This window comes from Clarias gariepinus, chromosome 4 (assembly GCF_024256425.1).
Source record: "Clarias gariepinus isolate MV-2021 ecotype Netherlands chromosome 4, CGAR_prim_01v2, whole genome shotgun sequence".
In the NCBI taxonomy this organism is placed as follows: domain Eukaryota; kingdom Metazoa; phylum Chordata; class Actinopteri; order Siluriformes; family Clariidae; genus Clarias; species Clarias gariepinus.
Genome location: NC_071103.1, coordinates 20,613,985 through 20,638,967, shown reverse-complemented (window position 1 = coordinate 20,638,967; position 24,983 = coordinate 20,613,985). Strand labels below are relative to the sequence as shown.

General features: G+C 36.8%; 1 protein-coding gene and 1 long non-coding RNA gene across 2 annotated transcripts in view; one reads left to right on the top strand and one right to left on the bottom strand.

Moving 5' to 3' along the window:
* The first annotated feature begins 7,212 nt into the window (after nucleotides 1–7,212).
* On the top strand, nucleotides 7,213–8,986 carry LOC128520944 (uncharacterized). Its single transcript, XR_008357970.1, has 3 exons — nucleotides 7,213–7,352; nucleotides 7,771–7,850; nucleotides 8,647–8,986. It is a non-coding gene; the product is annotated as an uncharacterized LOC128520944 (long non-coding RNA).
* Nucleotides 8,987–17,480: 8,494 nt separating this feature from the next.
* The window catches only part of ulk4 (unc-51 like kinase 4), a 61,855-nt gene continuing 54,352 nt past the window's right edge, over nucleotides 17,481–24,983 (bottom strand). Inside the window, exons 34-37 of the mRNA XM_053494752.1 lie at nucleotides 23,887–23,976; nucleotides 19,829–20,014; nucleotides 18,428–18,513; nucleotides 17,481–17,679 (exon numbers count right to left, since the gene is read on the bottom strand). Of these exons, the coding sequence (XP_053350727.1) occupies nucleotides 17,589–17,679; nucleotides 18,428–18,513; nucleotides 19,829–20,014; nucleotides 23,887–23,976 (453 nt within the window). The 3' untranslated portion in view covers nucleotides 17,481–17,588. The remainder of the gene's footprint in view (nucleotides 17,680–18,427; nucleotides 18,514–19,828; nucleotides 20,015–23,886; nucleotides 23,977–24,983) is intronic.

Below are 24,983 nucleotides of genomic sequence, written 5' to 3'. Positions count from 1 at the left end.
TCCTGCTGCTTGTCCATAAGAAGCCTTCTCAACAGGTGCACCATCTTCTGGCCTGGAGGAGAAAGACTCATCTGGACACATGCAAAAATGCAAAAATTATTAATAAAATGAAATATACCAACATCAGACAGAATTCCATCTAAAATATGTGCACTCAGTCCATATAAAATGTGTGCACTGCCAAGAATACACTATATGTAATCATTACTTATCTAAATATTTAACAAATTAATGTTGAAAAAATGTAATATATTAACACTGTGATAATATGGCAACCACATATATCCTCTTTACATATGGGTTTGTAAGTTGGATCGTTGAAATTTGAAATTAATAAAAATATCAAATAATACAACTGTCGATAAACACAACTGTGTTAAAGGTCATACATATTTGTTGTATGTAGTACATTTAAATTTAGGCCTTTGGCAGGTGCCCTCATCCAGAGCGACTTAAATTTTTTATCTCATTATACATCTGAGTAGTTGAAGGTTAAGGGCCTTGCTCAACTTTGTGGTTGTGGGATTTTAACCCTGTGACCTGAACCACAGTCCAATGCCTTAACCACTGAGCTATCTCTGGCAGTAAAAGTGTAGTAGACCACTTTTGTGCAGGAAGCATAATTAAACAATAAGTAAGAGACTGGGCAAAAATGGTATCCATGGAAGAGTGTGAAGGCAAAAGTGACTGTTGACCAAGAAAAAAACCCGCTCACAAAGGCTCACATTTCCCCAAAAATATCTTGATTTTTTTTTTTCCCCAAGACTTCTAGGCAAATATTCGGTGATACTGACTGATGACATTAAACAGGTTAAACCCTCCAATGTGGTTGAATGAAAAGAATTCTGCAAAGAAGAGTGGGTCAAAATTCCTCCACAGCATATGAAAGACTCATTGCCAGTTATTGCAAACACTTGCAGTTGTTGCTTCCAAGGGTGGCACAACAAGTTATTATGTTTAGAGGCAATTACTTTTTCTCACATGGCGAGGTAGGTTTGGACATCTTTTTTTTTTTTTTTTTTTTTATAAAAACCTGCTGTTGATTTTGAAACCAGTGTTTTTGTGTATTTAAAAAAATCCCTTGCACTACTATTTTTTTTTAAAAAGAAGAAAACAGTTAAACAATTGGATTTATTTGTTTGGGTGGGCTCAAAATATAATTTATTATACATGAAATTCCTTATTTATACCATATTTTTTTTTCTAATTTTCAAGAATAATTACAATACTACATTTGTACAAAACTGTAGTACCAGTTCTTTACAAACAGTCCAATCAGTATTTCCATTAATGACAAACGCCATCAGCCTTAACTTCCAACTAATCTGCAAACGGGATGTATTTTGTAGGTATGTTTATGATATTAAATGATCCATGTTCATCATGTAATATTGCTGCTGTGTCAATAATACTGTACATGATTCATACAATAACACATAATCCAGCTATTCTTCTGCTGCAATGTCAACTAAGTTGTGTTAAATGTGCTTTAAAAATAAATTTGACTTGACATGCTACTACCTTCCTGTCTCCTCCTGCATCTGCACTCTTAAAAAAAAGGGTTCCTCGAGGTTCTATATAGAACCCTGGGGTTCAGTACTTGGCCAATAGAACCTTTTACCAAAAAAATGGTTCTATGTAGAACCCTTGCATAGCAAAGAACCTTTTTTTATTAAAATGGTTCTATAATTCATGTTTTATGACTGAATGCCTGGATAACTCTCCAGAAAACCCTCTTTAAATTCCTATTGGTGGATTGGCGAAGATGAACCTCGAGACAAGTGACAGTTAATTTTTCAAACTGAAGAGTCCCGAGTCCGCCATTTCTACCCGTTCAAACCCTGAGGTAAGTTAAGTTTTTACATTTTTGAAATGATTTTGCTGAAATATTTAGTATTGCAGTTAATATTTGTATTGGTTAGAGTAGCCCTAGTGTTAAATACTGATACTAAAAGCACACTTTACCTCAGTTAGCTGTCGTGTAACGTTAGTACTGACGGGCTCCGTCGGTTTAGAAAGCCCTGTTAAATTGATTTTTCTCCGGTTTTTAAATAAATTAAGATACAGTATCCGTTTATTTCCTTGTTAATGTTAATGAAATTGTCAACTACAATAAGATAGCTGTGTTATAAGGAGACGAGCTTCGAGTCGGAAGCGTGAATTTTAATTTCAATGAAGCGCGCGCTCATTGTTCAAATAAACGGCGCCGATTCAAATAAAAGTGAACCCGATGGAAGACGGAGGTGAATGATATGTGAATGTGTGTCGCAGTTTCACACATACTCAGTTTGCGGTGAGTATTTTTCCCAGGCCTATGTTAAAAGGTTTAGAAGTTTTTAACTTTGGCACGCGAGATCTATTTTCGTGCAGTTTTTAGCTCCAACCCAGAACAGACGAAGATAATGATTAGCTTGTTCAGGTGTGTTTTTATAAGGGTTGGAGCTAAACGCAGCAGGAAAGTGGACATTGCTACAGTTAAGAACTTCCGGCCGGTCTGCATTGAAAACTCAACTGTGCGTGTGCACAGTTGCAGTGCAGCGTTCGTCTGTTTACTTTGACGCATGCGCTGGATTAAAGTGATGATAGCACATGGTTTAGTTTAGCATTCAAATGTTCTGAAGCCAAAACATGTTTAGGTGTGTTTAATGCATAGTTGGTTTGTGAAGTGTTATTTATGCTGTTTTCTTTTATCCCCAGATAACCATGGTTGATAAATGGTCAGTAGATGACACATGCTACTGGCTTCAAACTATAAACCTCATTGATGCAAAAGAAAGTTTCAGAGGTACAAATGAAAATTTATAAATGTTCATTTTGTGATGTTGTGAAGTTTCAACTCACAAAGTTTCTAACTTACCTGCAAGTGCAACATAACCACCAAGCAGATTTTAGTCTTACCTGTGACATTGAGGGATGTTTTAGAAGATATAAAACTGTTGCAAGTTACAGAAACCATATCTATCGAAAGCACAGACAAGCGTTGCAACATCCCCTATTTAAAAAGGCTACTGTAGTTGAAGAAGACAATGAAAGTGAAGAGGAGCTTCCTGAAGATGATCTGCTAGAGAACAACCAAAATTCTTTGCCTGGAATTGATTTAGAAACTGTGTTATTGGGGCTGAGACAGCATGTAGCCCTCTTTATATTAAATCTTCAAGAAAAACATTTACTTCCTAAAGCAACTCAGGATACCATTGTTTCCAGCTTGGAGTTCATCTTGAAATTTTTCCAACAAAATTATTTTGAAATCATAAAATTCCACTTGACCAAATCTGGATTTAGACTAGAGGAACAGGAAGACTTGGATAACTTGATAAATAATCAGACACTTATTGAAAGTGTGTTTGCCTATGTTCAGTCAGATTATCAACTTTTCAAATATTGCAAAGAACATCTACATTTAGTGGAGCCAGTTAAACACATTCTTGGAACCAATAGCCAGGGGAAGGAGGACACATTTCAGTATGTGCCTATCATTGATGTTCTGAAGACTCAGTTGGAGAAACATGACATATTTATATTTGAATCATATCGAAGAACCTGTGAACAAGTCCCAAGTACAGATTTTTTAAGCAGTTACACAGATGGAGAATTCTTTCATGAGAGCCCCTTTTTTGGAGATCCTAATATTGTAAGATTACATCTGTACACTGATGAATATGAAGTGGTAAACCCCTTGGGGTCTAAAAGATCAGTTCACAAATTAGCAGCTTTCTATTTTATGATTGGCAATCTTGAATCTAACTGTAAATCACAATTGAGGCATATACATTTGTGCTTACTTGTAAGAAATCAATTTATAAGGAAGTATTCATACAGCGACATCTTGCTGCCCCTGATTAATGACCTGAAACTGTTGTACACTGAAGGACTGCAGGTCAGTGTAAATGGTCAGAACATCAATTTGAAATGCGTTCTTGCCACTATTTCAGCTGACAACTTGTCTGCTCACAGCCTGGCAGGTTTCACCTGCTGTTTTAGCAGTGGACGGATCTGTCGCTTTTGTATGATCAGCTACAAAGACCCTTAGGTCTCACGTTAACGAAGATGATGTAATAATCCGATCTTCTCAGGTACATCAGTACCATCTGCAAGCACTCAGGGAAAGTACTGGAATATTCAAACAGACATATGGTGTGGTCAGTGAGTGCCCTTTCACTGAGCTGAACTACTTTGATGTGACAAAAAACTTTCCCCCTGACTTAATGCACGATTTTCTGGAGGGTGTGGTGCCTCTTGTGATTACCAGAGTTATCCAGGCATTACATTTTTTGCACATTGTCTCATTAAGTCAGATAAATGCTGAACTGGATGCATTTAAGGTAGGGAGGAATGAACGGGCTAAGCTCCCTCAGAAACGTCCAGATTCTGTTCTAAAGAAAAACACACTCTCAGGGTCTGCTGCTCAGGTCTGGTGCCTCTTCAGGATTTTGCCATTTCTCATTGGACATTACATTCCAGAAGGTGAGGTGCACTGGGACATTTACCTGAAGTGTAGGGATATAGGAGATGTGATTTTGTCCCCCACCATACAAAGGAAAAGCATCCCTTTTCTAAGCCTTCAGATAGGCGAATTCTTGTCCTCCTTCCAGTCTGTATTCCCTGAGACTTTCACTCCGAAACTACACTTTCTCATTCATTATCCACAACTGATATTAAAGTTTGGGCCACTGAAACAGCTGTGGTGCATGAGATTCGAGGGAAAGCACCAATACTTTAAGCGATTAGCCCACAACACGTGTAACTTCAAGAATCTCAGCTACACTCTTGCCAAGAGGCACCAGTTAAGGCAGTGCTGGGAACTGACTTCGCTGGATTTCCTGCGTCAGGACAACTACACGGAGGGTGAACGTGTAGTACCTTTTCGAGCATTACCACTGGAGATACAGAAAAGTGAGGCAGAGGATGTTCAGGGTGATGAGAGGCTTGGTGTGTGTAGCTCTCTTAAGACCAACAACGTGAAATACTGTGTGGGAGACAACTTAATTATAGATCTTGTGGAGGAGGACATCCCAATCTTTATGAAGATTGTGAAGATTTTGCGGTTCAGGGGTGCTTGGATGATCTTTGGCAAGCTGCGGATACCAATAACAATTGAAAGACATTACCATGCTTTCAAATTGGAGGACCAGAAGGAGTGGATTCTGGTGCAGCCAGGGGAGGAGAAAGAATTTCATCCTCTTGACACATATGTGCATGATGATACTAGTATATTACATTATACCACAGAGTGCAGTCTTCTAGGTAAATATATTGTACTTCTGTGGCATGTCTCTCTCTTATTTATTATTTTTTCTTTAGAATATGAAATATTTGGTATTTTTTTTACAGAGCAGCAAATTGATGGGGAGACTCTGCTGGGTCTCACAGAAAGGATGGTGGAAAGACTTTTTCCTGTAATGAAACAACAGGTGACATTTATGAAGGAGCTTAGTAAGTTAAAAAAGTAAGTCTGTGTTGTTAAATATTAAACAAACGAATGCTAACCAAGCTTAAAATCCTTATCCTAATTTATATTTTTATATTTCTTTAAACAGCCTGGAAACTGAAGTGCCTCAAATATCTTGTACTCAGTATGTATCATTGTTTTGAAGTTTAAACAAACTGTATTGTGGCAAGTAAAATAAAATCCTGTATAAAAGATTTAAACATTGTATTTATATTTACAGACAAGAACTCTGTGAGAATGAGGGCTCATTTGTTGCCCAACCTTGGCCAGCAGTATACAACCTGCCTGTCTTTCCCCCTGAATTGCAAGCAGCTTTGCAGAGGAAGGATCCCGGCTTTAAGAAGAAGGACAAGTCTCACATCCGTGCATTACTGATTCAAGTGTTGTTTGACAGCATCACTAAGCACACCTGGTACAGTATTGTATTTCATTGTATTTTATAACAGTTAAATGTATTTTATGTTAAACTTGTTGGTTGTTGGGTACTAAAATAATATATTTGATTATATTTCTTAGGTACCCAAATCATAAAATGTATGGAGATGTTCTGGGGAGTTTGATCACCCGCTTTCCGTTTCTGAAGAATGGCAGCTCCTCTGGTTATGTATGAACATATTGCAGTTCTTTTAATATTGTGAAAATATTGAGATCATTGCTCATAAAAAAATCTCACACAGAAAAAAATCTATTTTAAAAGAAAGTATACATGTGTCTACAGGATACCTTGTTGGAATGCCTTAGAAACAAATTTAAAAAAGAAAGGATTCCCTTGGTTAGCTCATCTATCGTCCTGCAAATGAAGGAGAAGTATGGGATTAAAAGGAAGTGTGCTGGACAAACAGATTCCGAGGGACTTACTCAACAACAAAAGGCAAGTTCAGTTCAATAAATTTGATGTCAAAGGCAGATTAAATTTGTCTTAACATGTAACACATGTTGACAATTATTTCAGAGTGCAAAATGTAGAAGAGAACCATTGGATATAATGGCATATAAAGATTCTGCTTGTTCACAGGAGGTATTTGTTTTGGTGTTCCTTAAGTGATACATCAGTTTTTAAGATTGATGTTTCAAATCTTAAATATTTTATTCTGTGACTTTGATTCATATTTACGTACTGCACAATACTGTCTTCCTACCTCAGATTGTATTGGACCTGGAAGTAATGGGTGAGGATGAGACGAGTTTCCGGGAACACATCAATGCCATCACCCTGGAGTTGCGTAAAAGCAATCCCAGTTACTCTGAGGTCAAGAACCGGATGAAGCGCACTCTTTTCAAAAGAGTACAGCTTATGGACAGGCCTGCCGCTGAAGTAATGGAGCAGTTTCCTTTTCTTGGAGTGCCACAGCTTGTGAGTAAACATTGTTACATTTTGTGCCAGGCAGATAAGAAAAATCAGTGTAATTATATTTCTGTGAATTCCTATAGCTCATTTGTTAGCAATGTGCAATGTGTTAGCAATACAAAAGGGTATCCCAAGGAACACATACTGATAAATGTATAGATTGAACACAATGCAAGTCCCTTTAGATAAAAGCGTCTGCCAAATATGAAGTATTTTTCATTACTTTATCACACCCACTATTTTTCTTATTGAACTTCTATTCTGTCCCGGAAAAACATCACTATATGGTAGTCAGTTGCAACCTCCAGTTCATGCTGACTTTAAGGTACTTGTTTGGCTGAAAGTGTGTAATTTGGATATAAGCACCTGAAGTAATTGTACTGGTTTGTATTTAAGATGCTGCATGAAATGACAGAGGTTTGGAACAGACTTGGCAAAGAACATGGAAACATCCCTGAATGAAATGGCCCCAAACATCATCAGGAGTGCAAAAGAAGGAAGTAAAAAAAAAACTCTACGCCAATCTCATTGGACCCGCAGAGGAAATCACAGAAGGTAACAACACCATATATTTTTCCCCATCCAACCTATCTGTTCCATACGGAGCCCAGGAAGTCACCTGTGTGAAAAATAAAACAACAATAATCCATGGCGACGGTTTTGCAATCTGTCCGCTCAGTTTATAAACCGTACTCACGAATTCTCAAACTGTTCCCCACAGTTTAACAAATCGTGCCCACGGCAGGGTTTCCGCGGAGTCTTAAAAAGTCTTAAATTCGCTGTTCAAAACCAGCATTGTTCGGTTACCAACATTCTTCAAAATATATTTTTTTGTGTTATGCTGAAAAAGGAAAGCCATATAGGTTTAAAATGACAAGAGTGAGTTAATGATGACAGAATTTTCATTTTTGGGTAAACTATCCCTTTAATTGATTTCTGTACCTAATATACAATAATTTGTATCTGTTTGTAGGTCTCGTTAGGAATGCTGCACTCATTTTATTGCCAGCACTTTTTAAAGAAAACGCCAGCTTCCTCTACTGTGTAGATAGTGTAAGTATAGTCTTCTGTAGTTTCATTAACATTTGATGCACTTGACTTGAATTAAAGGAACTGTTCATGCAAATATAAAAATATTAGTCAGTTTACTCACCCTTATGCCAAATTTGTAAAAAAAAATTAAAAATTAAATGTACCCTATAATTTACTCACTCTTCCTTAGTCATAAGCTTTGTACTGTTTACACTGCTTTGTAATGTTATTAAATAGCACCCCAATTTAAATCATAAAAGAAATCTGTACAACTCCAGGGGTTAATACTTGTCTTCTAAAGCAAAATGGTACGTACAAATGGTACGTTAGTGAGATAAAAAGATTAAATTTGCCAAGATAGGTTGCTATAGTTAGACTATGTATAGATAAAGGAATAACATCCAATGGGGTGGCACATCAGCTCCACATTAATAATTATGAGGCTTGTTGGTTCTTGTGTGTCACGTACTTAGCTGTCATATCTGTGTTGTGTCATGAACGATTCAGTTACAAGAACAAAAGAACCAATGAGATTCAAAATAATCAAAGTGGAGCTGACGTGGTAGCATGTTGAATGTTCTTCAGTCATCTTTAATGTTGACATTCAAACACATTACAAAGCTTTTTATTATTAAATATATCTCAGATTGTGTTAAACTAAAGAAACAAACTGTGTATGAGTTTAGTTCTAAAAGAACTAAACTCATACACATTGTTTGGCTTGTTGGTGAGTATATTATGGGGTAATTTTAAGTCTATTTGATGACTTCAGTTAATTGGTGAAAAGCACTCAAAAGGTGAAATGTTTGTTTTACAGGAACCCAAAGGTCCTACACCAACCATTGTGTTTAACGGCTCTCCTGATCCCTTCAAGGCTGAAAGCGTCAGCATTATAATGGACAATGTGAACATCATAAGAGAGGCAGACATCGACATGACACAGGCTGTGGAATGCCTGTTTGCAATCTATTTTCTTTTCAATGTGCAATACCCGGTTGACATCAAGCACACAATGACTTTTATTCAAAAATATATGCTTAAACTAAGACAAGAGCATGACACAAGAACACCAATACCTGTACTGAAAATGTACAGTCAACTTGTGTGAATTGTAGTGCCATTTAATAGATGTTTTAATTGTTCATATGTTGATTTTATCTGCATTGTCAAATTTTAAAAATGATTTGTTGTAAAAGTGAAGTACTGTATATGTACATAAAGAAGCTTATGTATGTTTATTGCAAAGTGAAAATGCTTAAATTAAATATTCAAACTAAATGGTTAAATGTAAATGGTTAAATGTAATTAAACATCTTAAATGTAAATGTGAAATTTGCTGTCTAATACAGAAGTATACAGAGGTGTAATTTTAAATATGACTAATATTTTTGTAGAATCAATTGAATAAATGTAAACTTTTTGAATTTTCTGGATTGTTTATATTTTCATATTTAATAATAACTCGTTTAATAATAAAGAACCCTTAAATGGTTCTATTTAGAACCATCTAACTTGGATTCAAAGAACCATTTGGGGTTCTTTTTATGGAACCCTTTTAAATGGTTCTATATAGAACCATTTTGGAGTTCCATATATGAAGCGGGTGATAGAACCATTTCTGGTTCTAAATAGAACCATTTCTTTTAAGAGTGTGTTCCTAAGGTGCTAACGCTCCCACGCTCACTTTCTTATTTAGTCTCTACTGTATGTCTCTCAACTCGCAACTTTTTCACTATTGAAACGTTTTGTCGATAAAACGTCTTTATTGCTCATGTCAAAATGCACTGTAGAGTCGTTTTCGTGTCCTGACGAATTTGATTAAATCGTTATCAGCTTGATGTGTGATCGCTACGCTTGAAACATTTACCAAACTGCAACGACTTCAGAGGCAGTTTTAAATCGGGTGACATGGGGAGAGGTCGGTAGCAAAATCGGCTGAGTCAAATGGGGGCCTAAAAATGGCAAGGGGAAAAAATGGCATAATTGGACATGGGTAGAAAAGAATTAAAGGGAAAATAAACATTGGTGGGAAAAAAATAAGCTAGAGAAATTCTATTTATTTTAAGGGAGAAAATGGCTTTTCGCGAGATACCGTGAACGGTTTGACCTTTAAGCCTTGCCGATTTAGTCCAGCAGGTGGCAGTAATGCATCTGAAAGCTGCCTGCCAAACTTGATCCTTGACCAGAAAGGGGCGCGTTACCGATCCAGTCCAGTGAGTGCCAGTAAGGCACCTAGTGACAGATTCACACTTTCCCGAAGAGCTTTTTTAATCCAGAGTGCTGACATTGGCAATTTATCAAACCCTCTTGACTTTTTGACCCGACTTTGACTAGTGACAGTGACTAGCGACAAGTTTAGCGACTTTCCCTGGTGTTATTTGAGACTGTTTAGAACTTTTGGAGACTCCGACATGAAAGCACGTGTCGTTCTGCAGTTACTGTTTCTTCCCTGTTCGTCCCAAAGCACTCACAGGTGGTCCGTCTCACCAAACCACCGAGCCCGCTTTGGTTTACAGAGCGGGATGTAAATGTAAAAGTTTCTCCACTGTCACTCTAAAATAAATCATTGTCAACATCTGACTCGCAGTTTCGTAGCTAATTTACAGTTCTAAACATATTTACACTGTCTTTTACTCACTTTTTAGCCGTCCCACGACGTTATCCCTAGCTTCTATGCTGACGACACACAGTTATACTGTATGTCTCAGCAAAACCTGATGAGAAAAAACAGCTTACTAAAGTTGAGCAATGTGTGCAGGACATAAGAAATGGGATGCTAATTAACTTCCTTCTGCTTAACCCGGATAGGACAGAAATTCTAGTCATAGGACCGCATACAGCTAGGAGTAAAATTTTAGATCACACCGTAACTTTAGATGGCCTTTCTGTTCCATCAAATGCAACAGTAAAAGACCTCGGTGTGATTATAGATTCCAGCTTTTCATTTGAAGCTCATGTAGATAATATTACCAGGATAGCATTCTTTCACCTGCAATCTTTTGCCAGGATAAGAAATTTATTGTCGCTAAACGATGCAGAAAAACTAGTTCATGCTTTTATCACGTCTAGGTTGGATTATTGTAACGCCTTACTGTCTGGTTGTTCAACAAGGTGCTTAAACAAGCTTCAATTAGTCCAGAATGCAGCAGCGAGAGTCCTCACTCGAACCAGAAGATATGAGCACATCACCCCTATCTTATCCATATTGCATTGGCTTCCTGTGAAATTTCGCATTGATTTTAAAATACTACTCTTGACATATAAAGCATTAAATGGTCTCGCACCGCAGTATCTGAGTGAACTGCTAATGTTTTACGAACCGCCACGCCTACTTCGATCAAAGGATGCAGGCTGCTTGTCAGTACCGCGTATTATGAAAACTACAGCAGGGGGCAGAGCTTTTTCTTACAAAGCCCCAAAATTATGGAATAGTCTTCCAAATAGTGTTCGGGACACAGACACAGTCTCAGTGTTTAAGTCCAGGCTAAAAACCTATTTATTTAGCCAAGCATTTTTATAAATAGATTAGCCTTAGGTAAAGGAGCAGATCTGGGGGACTCATGGACGTAAAGTATTATGGTGAACTGGTATGTTTAGATGCTGTCTTCCCCACTCTCATTGATCACTCAGGTTTGCTGACGGTGAGGTGATTGTTTGCTTTACATCTCAGGAAGCCCTCATGTTTGTGTTTCCTTCTGGCTCTCCCTTTTAGTTATGCTGTCATAGTTAGTCCTGCCAGAGTCTCTGCTTGCACTCTACAGTAAATATACATTCACATTATACATTGTGTGACTGTGACCAGACCTAACTGCCATCTCTCCTCTTCTTCTCTTTCTCCCCCTCTTTCTCTTCCCTCTCTCCCCCTTTCACTCTTTCTCTCTCTCTGTCGAGCTACACATGTCGTTCCTGAGCTGCCAGTGATCCAGACTCCCTCTGCCCTCCAGACCTGTCTGACCCATCCTGGTGCCCCACTTCTGGTTGAAGATCTCGTTACATGGATGCCCCGTGTGTCTCTCTGGGATGCGTCTGGTGTCTGGGGATAATTCTCTCCACCTAGAAGATGGTTCTGGCCTCGACTGGTGTTGGTAACTGTTTCTTTGGGGACTTGACAGTTCAGGACTGGAACTTCCTACAAGTCTACCTGGGTCTTCAATAACTACCTAGACTCCATATTAACATCAATTAACATCAGCTATTATAGCTGAACTGCCTGCCACCTAACACACTGTATAAATGCATTTACTGCTTTCTGTTTCACCCAAATGAGGATGGGTTCCCAGTTGAGTCTGGTTCCTCTCAAGGTTTCTTCCTACTACCATCTCAGGGAGTTTTTCCTTGCCACTGTTGACCTCGGCTTGCTCACCAGGGACTATCTGACCATTTTGATTCATACATATTTCATACAAACTTAAATAATTCTTTTGATTGTGTAAAGCTGCTTTGCGGCAATAACAATTGCTAAAAGCGCTATACAAAAAAAAATTAAAAATTATATAAAAATTGAATTGAATTGTTGAAGCAAATTGACAATCATGCACAGTATGTGATTACGTCATTTAGCGACTTCAAGCGACTTTTAGAACAGCCAATAGCTACTTTCCTTACTAAGGAGTTGCAACACAGTTCTCATCTGCCATCCACAAATGAGGATCAATTGCTCAAGCACACTCTACATCTTTTTGATGCACAGTTAAACCCACTGACCAAAGGTCTTCAGGACAGTGTGATTTCAGCTTTGTGTTTTCTAAGTTATGGCATGCTAACTTTTTTGTTTGAGGCACTTTAAAAAGAAAAAAAAGAGACGAGTGAATAAGTGACTGCTTAAATGCATTAGCATAAGAGATAACAGGAACTACTGCAAGTTTTGGAGAAAGTTTAATAGATATCCTGAACCATTAAGTATAAGTATTAACTGCATAAATCATTTAATTAATTTAAACAATGACAAATAGGAATAAAATGTTGGTGTATTGCTCCCATCATACTTTATTCTGTGCAACCCAATTTGAAAGCTATAAAAATAGAAAAATGACATGCAGAAGGTAAACATGCTGGGCAAAAGATATGCCATAAACACAGTACTATTAAAATAAATTTGTTCCAATTCCATAGGCCTGATGAATGATTTAAAAGCTCATAACACCTCAAAACTATATATTATACAATTCAAAACCTTTTTATACTGACTCAACACAGGGTATTTCATGTATGCTTTTCATGAGGATGAACATCAGACTGGTTTTATATCTCTGTGGTTTTATAGTTGCAGCAGAGGCCCTGATGTGTAAGATGCAGTCAGCATCAGTACATACAATCACGTAAACCTTTATGCCCAATGTTTTGGAATTCTGTTTTTTTGTGTGTAAAACACAAACAAATCATCTGATCTTAGCGTGTCATAGTATTAGAAAAATAAAACCTCATACAACAACATACTGTATATCTTTTTTTCACTGCACAATTATTAATTGAACAAAAATACAAAAACAAAAAGGGAAAAAGCATGCAGGCAGTACTAAGTAAGATAAGACAAGATAAACCTTTATTAGTCCCACGAGTGGGAAATTTGTTAAAGTACCTTGAGTCATTGAGGTTTTGGGGCATTAGCTTATGCACAGCTCTGTTAGGATCCTAACACATTTCAATTGGGTTGCAGTCTGGTCTTTGATGTGATTCTTTTATTTTTCTCGGTGTGCTTCAGATTATTGCTGTTGTATGTGACTGCAAAAAAAACAAAAACCCCCCCCCCCCCCCCCCCGCAAATAATCACCCCTTCACCACCATGTTTGGTTTTTCGCCAAATGCAAAAAGTGTTCTTTAAGAAATCCAAGCAAAGTCTGGCATGCATTAGTTATCCTTGGTGTGTTCATTGTATTTATTTAGATACAAAGAGTGTGGCTGTTATTAATCTTAACACATGGTAAGAAATTTTCAAGATATACCATGAGGAGATTAACATCTGGAACACTTACTCAGATTTACTCTTCTGTGTTAGATGAGATAAGAACTCTTCCTGTTCTTTGTTTGCTTTAACACACTGCACCCAGGCTGTTAGGTTTGCATTCTTTATAAATTTACTAATTTTACTCTCCCCAATTTTTTTTTTTATAGAAGAAATGCGGAATATTTTAAGGCAAAATATTTTCTCCTGGTTTTATTTGTGTTATTAACTTTAAGGGAGTTATTGAACTGGAGCAGTTATTGAACTCAATTCTGCTTGCAGTTGGCTAGCATTGTACAGTAAGTACACATTAGAAAAACTTATAAGCATGCTAAATTCAGGAGAATAGCATCAAATGTAACAGTTTTCAGCTCATGTTTTTGTACATTTACAATATTGGAACAATTACTGTAGCTTAACAAATATATACAATGTATGTAAAAAAAAAAAAAAACAACTAAATATGTCTTTGCAAATAAATTTTCTCCACTGTGAAAGTCTCAGATAGAAAACTTCATTTTGTATGAATAAATTGGAAGAGGAAGCAGGTCAGTGGTTTACAAGGGCAGGAGGGAAAGAAGCATAAATTTAGTGGCAATTATCTGTAGTGAGAAATCCAAGAGGCCTGAGTTGTACGATCCATGTGAGTAAATAGAAAAAGAAAATATTAGTGAAAATCACTTGGAACTGTAGACATTTCATGCCATTTGAATTCATATGTACTGTAATTAACTGTGTAAATATACTTAAGGACAGTGCTTCCCTTCAGGGTTTTTCAACCTTCAGCATGTTTTCACTGTATTACCAGGTGAGATTAACTCATGACATGAAGCATGATAAGGTGGTCTCTTTGTTTGAGCCTAGTATAGTTGTGCACTGGTAAGGACTTTAAAACATGAATTTGATTGTAATTGGTTATGAAATATGCTCAAATGATCAGAGTGGGTAATTTAAATGTCTGCAGTGCTGTTTTGCATACACCAAGTTTAGCAAATACTATTTTTTTTGTTTTATGTCACATATATGTTTCTATTGTACAAAATATATTACATATTATTGTACATATTGTATGCCAACTGTAAATCTTCACTATTGCCACAGAGGTCAGGGGGAGCTTTGGAGGGAGCTAGAACAAAAAGGCAAGAAAGAAGGAAAAAGTTTATCTGGCAGAGCTCTGGAGCACATTCAGCTTTGAATACACAATCAGCTTTGTCAAAGCTGAGAAGCCAAAGCAGCACCAATGTCAGACAGGGGGGGACTCCTTCCTACTGCACAGTATTGGCAGCTAAAGGTTGACCTAAGGAGGCAGCTCAAATTTCCCGCCACCATTGCAGTGACCATGCTCAGGCCAGACAATTTTCTAAATGTCATAGCAGTCATCATTTACAGTTTACTTTCTATGTGATAAATGAAAAACCTAAAAATAATCCCACAAAAATACAGTACTGTATATATATATATATATATATATATATATATATATACTGTATAGTGCTTCTGTAAAATGTTTTTTCCTCCTGTTCGATTTTTCATTTAGGAAGGCCATTGTTCTTCTCAGAGACATTTGATCTGTTTGGGCACATCTTACATGAAGATCCTCCAACTCTGGAGCAAAAAGGTTTATAAGCAGCTGTCGTCAAGGTAATGATAATGACTTTTGACTCATTTACTCACTCGCCCATCGTTTATACTGCATTATCCTGTATACAGGGTTGCGGGGGCCTGGAGCCTACGAAACTTAGGGCGTAAGATGGGGTACTGTTCACCCTGTACAGGGTGCCAATTCATCGCATCTCATTTACATACGGGCAATTTGGGAACGCCAATAGCCTAATCTGCATGTCTTTGGACCATGAGAAGAAACTGGAGTACAGGGGGAAACTCACCAAGCACGGGGAAAACATGCAAACTCCATGCACACATACCCAAGGAGGGAATCCAACCCGCAAACTGGAGATGCAAGGAGACATTAATAACCATTAAGCCACTGTGCCTCCCTGACTTTTAGATTTTAATTTAAATTTTAAATGCACCAATGTGCTTATTTTTTTTGGAGGTCCAGCTGTCTACCGTGTAGTCCTGAATTCCAGAGCCTCATACTGGGTCTCCTGCAGAAAGATCCACTGAAAATGTTCATCTTAAATAAACATGTGTAGCTGCACAATTAACACATTTTTACTGCTGAGGTAAATGTGTATAGGGCATTTTTATTCTAGTGCATAATATTAATTTTTGATATCCCTGATGCTCTTACACACATTAAAAATGACATGTTGTACTTCTAAAATTCTCCCTTTGTTTAAGGGGTCATGACAAATAAATATATATTAGTTTTAGTGCTCTTACTCTGATTAACAGAGCTTAGAATATCAATAAATGTGACCTATAGAAAAGTATGTGTTCTTTTCCCACACCTGTATAATAGGACACTTGACATTATTGCTGTCTTATACAGGCTAAGCTGGGGGCAAATCACCCATGGTTTAGTCGCTTGGGCAAGGGTGTCTGATGGTAAAAGACCTGAAACGCCCGATGACCTCAGGTAACATCACTATGTGTCCAAGTTGCTTCAAGAGATGTATGTATCACTTAAATTGTTATTGCTAAACTTTAAACAGATAAACAGCCAGATTTTAATTGTAGATTTTTTATTTCTGTCTGGATTTTATTTCTGAACCCCTTATTGAATTTCAAAACCTATATGTTTTAAGTGTTAGAATGTAAGGAAGATTCGCAATTAAAAAACACAGATTTTGAGAAGACCTGTCACAACTATTGGAATAGAATTGTGGATTCCAGGTTGTTTTTTTTGACAGCTGTTTTTGCTTGCATGGTTAATTAAATTGCAGTTTGGATCTGAATTCTTCGCTTTACTCCCAATAATCTTTTTTCTCCAATTCTTCTCATGGAAGAAATGCAGAATATTTGGAGTCTGAATGTTTTCTCCTGGTTTTATTTATTAGCAGTTGGCTAGCATTGTAAATAGTTATTAGGTACTCTTACTAGCATGCTAATTTCAGAAAAATAGAGGTAAAAGTAACACATTTTTTGCTGATGTTTTTGTATATTTATCACAATATGGAAACAATTAGTGCTCAACAGATATATGCAATGTATGTAAAAAAAACTATGTAATTTGCTTTAACTTATAAATATCAAATAACTTCTTTGCAAAACTATTTTTTTCACTGTGAAAATCTCAGATGAAAAACTTGATTTTCTCTGAAGAACTTTGAAGAAGAAGCAGGTCAGTGGTTTACAAGGGCAAGATCTATGATCAAGAGTAAAAAATCCTACGGGTTTTTTTGGATGAAGGATTTTTTTTCTTTTTATATTGCTTTTTCTTTCTAAGATTCTGTAGTCCAATGGAACTCAATTGGCATGCTTTGACACTTAATCTTTTATTTTGTAGGTCTGGGTTCTTATTTTATTTTAAGTTCTCCTTTCTGGTAGGAGCTGTAGAAGATTTTGAAATTAACCCCTTATGAAATTAACTCCTTATTTAACTCCTTATTGCAATGAACTTCATATTGCTACAGTATGTTAACTGGAGACATATGCTACAGTATCTTCATTTCACTTGTCTATTTTAGTATAAATGTATGTCTTGAAAAGCTGGACTGTTTTCCATAAATGTTTGTTCCATAACTCTTAAAGAATATGCCAAAAAAAAATAAATAAATGCCAAGCCTTAGGAAATCGAAGGGCTTTATAATTTATTTATACAACAATTCAGTACAATAAAATATTTTCTGTGCTAAAAGTGGCATACAAAATTAACCATGAGATACATTAAGTGCATAGGAGGTGAGACTTCACTAGTGCTCTTTGTTTGATGTCCCATCTTGGCATCTGAGTCCTTTCAAAATCTCATCAGCTAATGCTCCTATTGCAGTGTCTGACTGAGACCTGGGAAATGATGGCATCACATTTAGATGATTAGTGTTCTGGTACAGCTTTTACTGAAAAGATCTGTATTAAGTTAAATTAAACTTGGGATAAAAGAAACTTTTGTTTGAAGACATTCTGTAAACATGTACTGTATTAAACTCACTATACTCTAAACAATTACTAAACAACTACACTCTAAAGCAAAACTAAACAACTTTACTGTGACAAGAATATATTGAACAAACCTCATGAACAGCCATTGAAAATTGTATGCATATGCTATTTGGAACACTGTCAAGCTCAACACCCATTTAATGATAGATGTCCATCAGTATTATTGATGTACATTATGGTATTAAATACATACTGCATGAAGTTGTCCTATATGCAAAGTTAAGCTCAGTGGTAATTTCTACATAGTATTTACTGTTTGCAAATATTCCTTTAACCAGGGGAAATTAGGATTAACCCGTACACTGGGTCTAGTGAAAATGTAACCTTTGGTGAAGAATCCAGATCAACAATTATTTAATCATGTGACAACTGTATCATGTGACAATTGTATCGCCTAAACAGGTCCTTTATTCAGTGGGTTTTAATACCTGGTGGAACATGGGTGTGCTGACAGTGTACCAATAATACAGTGCAGCACAGATTAATATCTCTTTTCACTTAAAGGATGGTTGGACAACTGTAAAAGGATAGCAGGGAAAAGGTTGGGGGGATAGAGAGAGCCAAGAGCTCTCGTTTCCGTGTGCTACCTCACCTGTTACCACAGACCAAATTCTGAAGCAGTTGCACCAGGTTCTGACCTCCTTCTGTTCCCCAGCCTGCACTGTCTACTGCACCCATCTGTTTGGGGCAAAAAAAAAGGAAATCAAAAATTATAGGATCACATGTTTTACAGTGTTTGGCAATCTTCTCCATTTTGTGCAAAAAAAATAAAATAAAATACGAACATGAACTCAAACACAAATTCTAGCATTTTAAAATGTGGTTACAGTGAAAAGAGAGAAACTTGCATTTAAAGATTGAGCTTCATTTTCAATTCCACTGGAAAAAACTAGCACAGAGACGGTCTAAAAGCATCTGCTATATAGTGATTGATATTTTTCATGGAAGCTTAAGTAAATAAAATGTAAAATGATGTTTACCGGCTTCTCAAGAGCCCTCAACAGGATCCTTTAACTCCACCTTAGCTCAGTGTCCTAAACACTACTTCCATTGTAATATCTGAATTAAATTTTAAACACAGAGCTGACAGACAAGAGCACTAAGAAATGTGTATGTAACCTGAAACCTCATCAGTACATTGTTATGGCAGAACAGAAAAAAAACAGCTGTACTCATCACAGAAAATGGACATAATTTGTTGGGGGCGGCAGAACAATCTGAGGACAGTGCTATCTGCTCCTTCCACTTGCATGAGCTTACAGACAAGAGCTCCCATCCCACTCTGCTGAGAGAGTTTGGCCAATCAGCTCTCTCTAATATTTATTACATTTTATATCATAATAAATTTGTTATAGAAACAGAAATATAACAAATGCATAAGATTATATAAAATAATTAAATAAATTAGCCTTAATTTTCCTGCCATATTAGTCATGTTAAGGATTTTGACAACACTTCAAAATTGTGGATGTACTGTAGTTGCGAAAGCAAGAGTTTTTTTTTTTTTTCATAAATGACCTCATAATTTACTCAAACTTATCTACAAATTACAAACTTGTTTGTAATATCCATCCCACCCATCTGACCCACCTACTGTATGTTTAAACTATTTAACTTCACTTTGGCCAGAGTGAATTTAATTTAAAGAGCAGAAACTATTTATTTTTAACCAGAGACCTGGGAACACAAAAATAGCAAGACACAATGCACTGCATTTTTTTTAGTTTTTTTCCTTAAATATGCTTTAAATTCTACTCCTATTACTGGTCTAGGCATTCAGTGCCTAAACACAAATATCATAAAAGCCTGATTAGAAGTCTAATTTACTGATTACATCAATGTGGCTAATTACACTACCATTTCATTTTTATAACACTTACATTTACTTTATGTTCATTTTGTTTTGAGAACAGGTTTTCTATTAATAAAATAATATAAACAATTTTGTGTATTTCAGACAGGCCTCATTGCAAAATAATGCATGATTATGCACCAGGCGTTTGAGGACTCGGAGTAGTAGTCTCTGCTGTCTGGGCTCGGTGTGTAGTTGAAGTGAGTGTGCAAGGCTAAGCAGGTCTTCTGGGGTCAAATGAGCAGCTGCATCCCCACCATACAGCTGCGCTAGTAGTGATACACACTGACTGGCCTCCTCATACACTTCTGTATCATCACATGGCAGCTACGAAAAAAAAATACAAATTTAGAGATATTTAAGAAACACATTTGAAAGGGTAATAATTTCCAAAAAGCTCCCTTAACAAAAATACTCCTTCACCATCAGTACCTTATTGTACAAGCTCAAAGGTAGAACAAATGTAACTTAGCATAAAACCAGTAGCTCAATACTGTATAGAGAATACTGGGTTAAATAAGCAGGTAACTATCAGCAAGCATGATGTTTACTTCGCCAGGTTTTCTGGACCTCAATCCCACAGGAAACTTGTATGAAACAGCTGGTGAAAGACACTTTTGCCTTCCTTACCCAACAGGGCTGCTGCTGTTATTGAGGCGATGAGAGATGAAACCATGTATTTGGGAATAAATTACACATGTGACTAATTTCTTTTGTTCAGAGGCCCTGTATACTAAGAGAAAAAAAATGTTGACTTCTTCCTATTCAAACATACATTTCAACTGAAAAATATGGCATAAAACATGACTTAGTCATAATTAACATTGAAATAATACTGAATACTGAAAAGCATTATTATTGTAGTATTTATGAATGTATGTATGGAGAAAGTAAAATTTTATGGAGCAATCCACATAGTGTCACTTCTAAATTAAAACAAGTGGCAGATTGGTGCGTTTAAAAAAGAAATTAGATTAGATTAATGACTTGCTGTCTGTCCCTCTGTTTGTTTTCTCTGTTATTAAGAGAGGGTTTAAGAAGGGTTATTAAGGAGCCATTTCAAACTTCTATACTTCTAAATTTCTTTTTTGACAAATTTCTATTTCTATATCTGATATATTGATATTTTGTTCTCATTTCACTAGTTAATCTTATTTTCTAACATATTTCTTTTATTACAGTATATTTTTTGTACAGCATATTTTACTTGTTAATTTTGTTCTTGACGTATTTATTTTATTCATATTTATTTTCTTATGTATAAGCTTTTATTTTTTTAAGGTCACTGGCAGTCGTGTAAGCATTTCACTGCATATCGTACTGTGTATGACTGTGTATGTGAAAAATAAAATTTGAATTTGAATTTGATTTGGTCTATTACCCTGCTGGTTTATAATTACCAAACACTTCTTTGTTAATATGCATACCACAGTATTATGTTAGTTGGCAATCATGGCCACCGCATTTACCCGGTTGTGTCTGCGACGCCTCCTCTAAGAAAGTGGAACTGGAGGCCAGACAATTTAATACAGTATGAGGACTAGGTGATATACTCTTGTCCCTGTTTTAGTTCTTTTTATTTATTTACAGTTTTATTTGCTTATGAGTGGATTTCTTATTGTTATTTATTGTTTTATTTTATGTTATTATTATTGTGTGTTTTATAGTCTGTTACTATGTCTGCAGCTGTTTTAGGATTGTATGGCACTTTTATCAACTGTATTAAATGTGCTTTTACAAATAAACTTGACTTTGACTTGGATACAGACATCATTCCTAAAACAGGCATAATTGGAGCAGTGTGGCACTTATCCTCAGAGACTGATAAATTCATAGTTATGAGATAAACCCACCCATCAGGGGATTAGTTTAGGGATAGTGAATGCAGCACTAGTCAACGCTCAGCCAGACAGAGAGAGAGAGACAGCGTCATGGGCCCATAGGGATTTTCTTTGCAGTATTACTATTTCCCTAAAAGAATGTGGAGAGAGCTTGGGGATCTTGGTTTCTTTTTTTGTGCTGATCCATTTCTGCCCCTTCGATAGAAACCTAATCCCATGAGGCCACACGCAAGCACCAACCACTTCTAATCCTGCTCAATTTATTTTATGCCGCCGGCCAATCCGGAATGGAAAAAATGCTTAAGGTTCGAACAATGGCTCCCAAAAAATGCCGCCTCTCTGCCCTGGATGAGGGGCGCAGAGAAGCCAGAGCCCAAGGCTAAATGGCCTTTGGTGTGTGTGTGTGCACAGGCTCACTCACCCAGTATTGTTCACATGCCAGCATAAAGTCTTTGCAGAGCAAGAGTTAACACCTGCTTAGCCAGGCTCATAAAACCACCATGTTTACTTAGCATATTTAGCGGATGCACCATGGAAGTATGATAGAGAAGCCTAATCGGAATAGGTGGCTGAAAATCGGCCAGGAATCAGAATGATTAGGGTTTGTTAATGGCACTGTTGTGCTGAAAGGCTGACTGCAAAAGAAAAAGAGTTCTACTGAGGCCTATGGGGACACATAATACTGCTGCCCTCTTATGATCCCTAAGCATGATTCTTTACACTACTTCCACATCTTTCTTTAGTGATCTCTTAAACATATACTGTAGTTAAATACATGATTAATTGCTCTAAAACAATATGCAGCTAAAAAAATCTTTTCAAAAGTTCAATGTCATTATCTTTTTGGTATCCATGCACATTCATGATTATAAAATGAATTTCAATATGAATAGCACTTTAAAATATATTATTTAACTTTTATTCCCAATGAAATTCTATTCTGCTATGTATCAGCACTTGTTCATAAGGCAGATGAAAGGTAATAATTATGAATAATGAATACAGGGAAGCTGGCTCAGGAACAGAGATGCAAATTGATTATTTAAAAAAAAGGCCACTCCAAGATGTGGTTAAAGCAGTTAAAATGACTACTCTTTAAAATGAGATGTACCTTACAGCAACTATGTGAATCATCACCAGAAAATTATGATGAAAATATAAGGTTATTATCTTTTGTTTAAGGAAATCTAAATATTAGTGGGACACAGTGTAAAGTACAGTAGCTGTTACCGAAGAACAAAGTAAATTGAAGCTTGATTTGATTGGCTGTTAATGTGAATAATTTTACCACACATCACATAATATTAAATTAATAATTTTTTCTTAAGCAACTAATAATAGTTAAACTGAAACTGCTTGGGTGAAAAATGAGACAAATTAAACCAAAAAGTTAAATGCAGGAGGTATTTTTTTTGTGTTTGAACTTAAATTAAGACCAGGTCCATGATTAGTGTATTACATTTATGGTCGTTGCTTATTTTTACCTGCAGCTTGTAAACATAAGCTTTGCTCTGTGTGGGATAAATCCCATGAGAGACACAGAATTTTGTAATAATCAAGAATAACTATTAATTTAGACAAAGCTAATGTCGCTGTTTTATTAGGATATGCTTTTGTAGTTGGGGACAAAATTTTAGTAAGTAGTAAAGTAGTATGTAGGAAAAGAAAAGGGCCCAAAGAAACCTCATGTAAGAGAACCGTGCGTCCACCACTGCTTTAACCCTCTGATTCATAAATATGTACTTGTAGGATATTTTCTTTTATACCACCAGTATCTCCTGACACTCTCAATTAGGTGCACCTTCATAGTTAAGTATGAAAGCAAATGAAGACTGTGGATGCTTAAGTGTCCTAACAGTGTTTTGTCATGGCCCAGTGGCCCAGCTTTACTCCATTGTTTCTGGCAATGTTAGCACACATAACATAAGATACATTAGCGCACATGACATTACAGCCTGCAGCATGCCAATGGCTCTCTCTCCCTTGCTTCTTGTGACACTCGAGGCATTAGGGAAGGCACTTAAGCCTCCCTTTTATTTATTTATTGAACACATTTAAAATTGATATATTTAGTTTTAGGTATATAGTTCTATTTATTTACACTGTATATCTAAGACAACATTTCCTTTCCTTAAAATACAAGCCTGGCTTCTTAATCAATGCCTAAGGAGCAGTTAATTTTTCTTACATAATTATTTTGTGCAAGCACGCAGGTACACATTGGCACACTTACCCAAAGTGACCAATATATTTGCAAAATAAATAAAATAAGGTGACACTTACATGATCCTCTACTAAACACACACATAGATGCACATATACACACTAACACATGCATACAGATAAATGGACACTGACCATTTGAATGAGAAGGCTGTTGAGATCAGTAAGTGGCTTGTTAATAAGCAGGAGCTCTTCTGCTGCTTCTGTGTCTTCATCACTGTCAGACTTTAGGAAAGGACACACAGACTGACCATACTGTATGTACAGTATGCCATAATAAAGTACATGATAATATTAAAACACACACACACACACACACACGATTTAGATCAGGTCATTGTCAATCCAGACGGAATGGCATGTTGCTGCAAAATGCTATGGTAGCCAGGGCGGGACTGGACAGGTCACCGGCGTGTCTCAAAAGAAGACAGCCAAACCTGGGACCAGCTACTTGCCATAAGTCCTCTTTGCTGTTTGAGAGACTCCCTCAAGCCTCCACAGCTTCACGCCGATTAAACCCCTGTTTGGGAGAAGTCTACATGGGCTCTGTAATGGAATGTCTGGTTCTTCTTAAGGTTTCTTCCTATTACAATCTTTCTTTCTCTTGAGCCACAGGGTCGCAGCTGTCCAACATTGAAATGAGTTCACACCGTCCCAGCACCAAGAGCTAAATGAGCTGGTTGATCAGTTTCAAAATGTGTTCTTCACCAAACCGGGACTTACTCATCTGATTCGACATGACATCATGACATTAATCCATGAGGTTAATTGTCTGCCAGCACCCCTACAAATTCACACCTGTCGTCGTGCCATCGAAACCAAGGTCGCTAAATTGTTGCATGACAGCAGCATAGAACTCCGAAGGCCCTAGTACTGCCTTACTGTATATGGGGAAAAGAATAAAGTTGAAGCGGCCTGCAATTTCCTTTTCTAACAGAAGTTAGGAACTGCTCACAGTGTCAAAACGATAACTAACTGGTTTGCTGACTAGGATATTACTGTGCTTGGTTTGCCAGCCAATTCGCCTGACCTGAACCTCACAGACAGTCTGCAGGCAATGTGATTATTCCCAACAGAAACTTTGTCAAATTAAATGCAGCACTTTCTCAATGACCCAAAACAGCCCCCTCCCAACAGCACGCCTAGCACAGAAGAGGCAAAGAGAATAAGAGAGAGAGAGAGAGAGAGAGAGAGAGAGAGAGAGAGAGAGAGAGAGAGAGAGAGGGAACGTA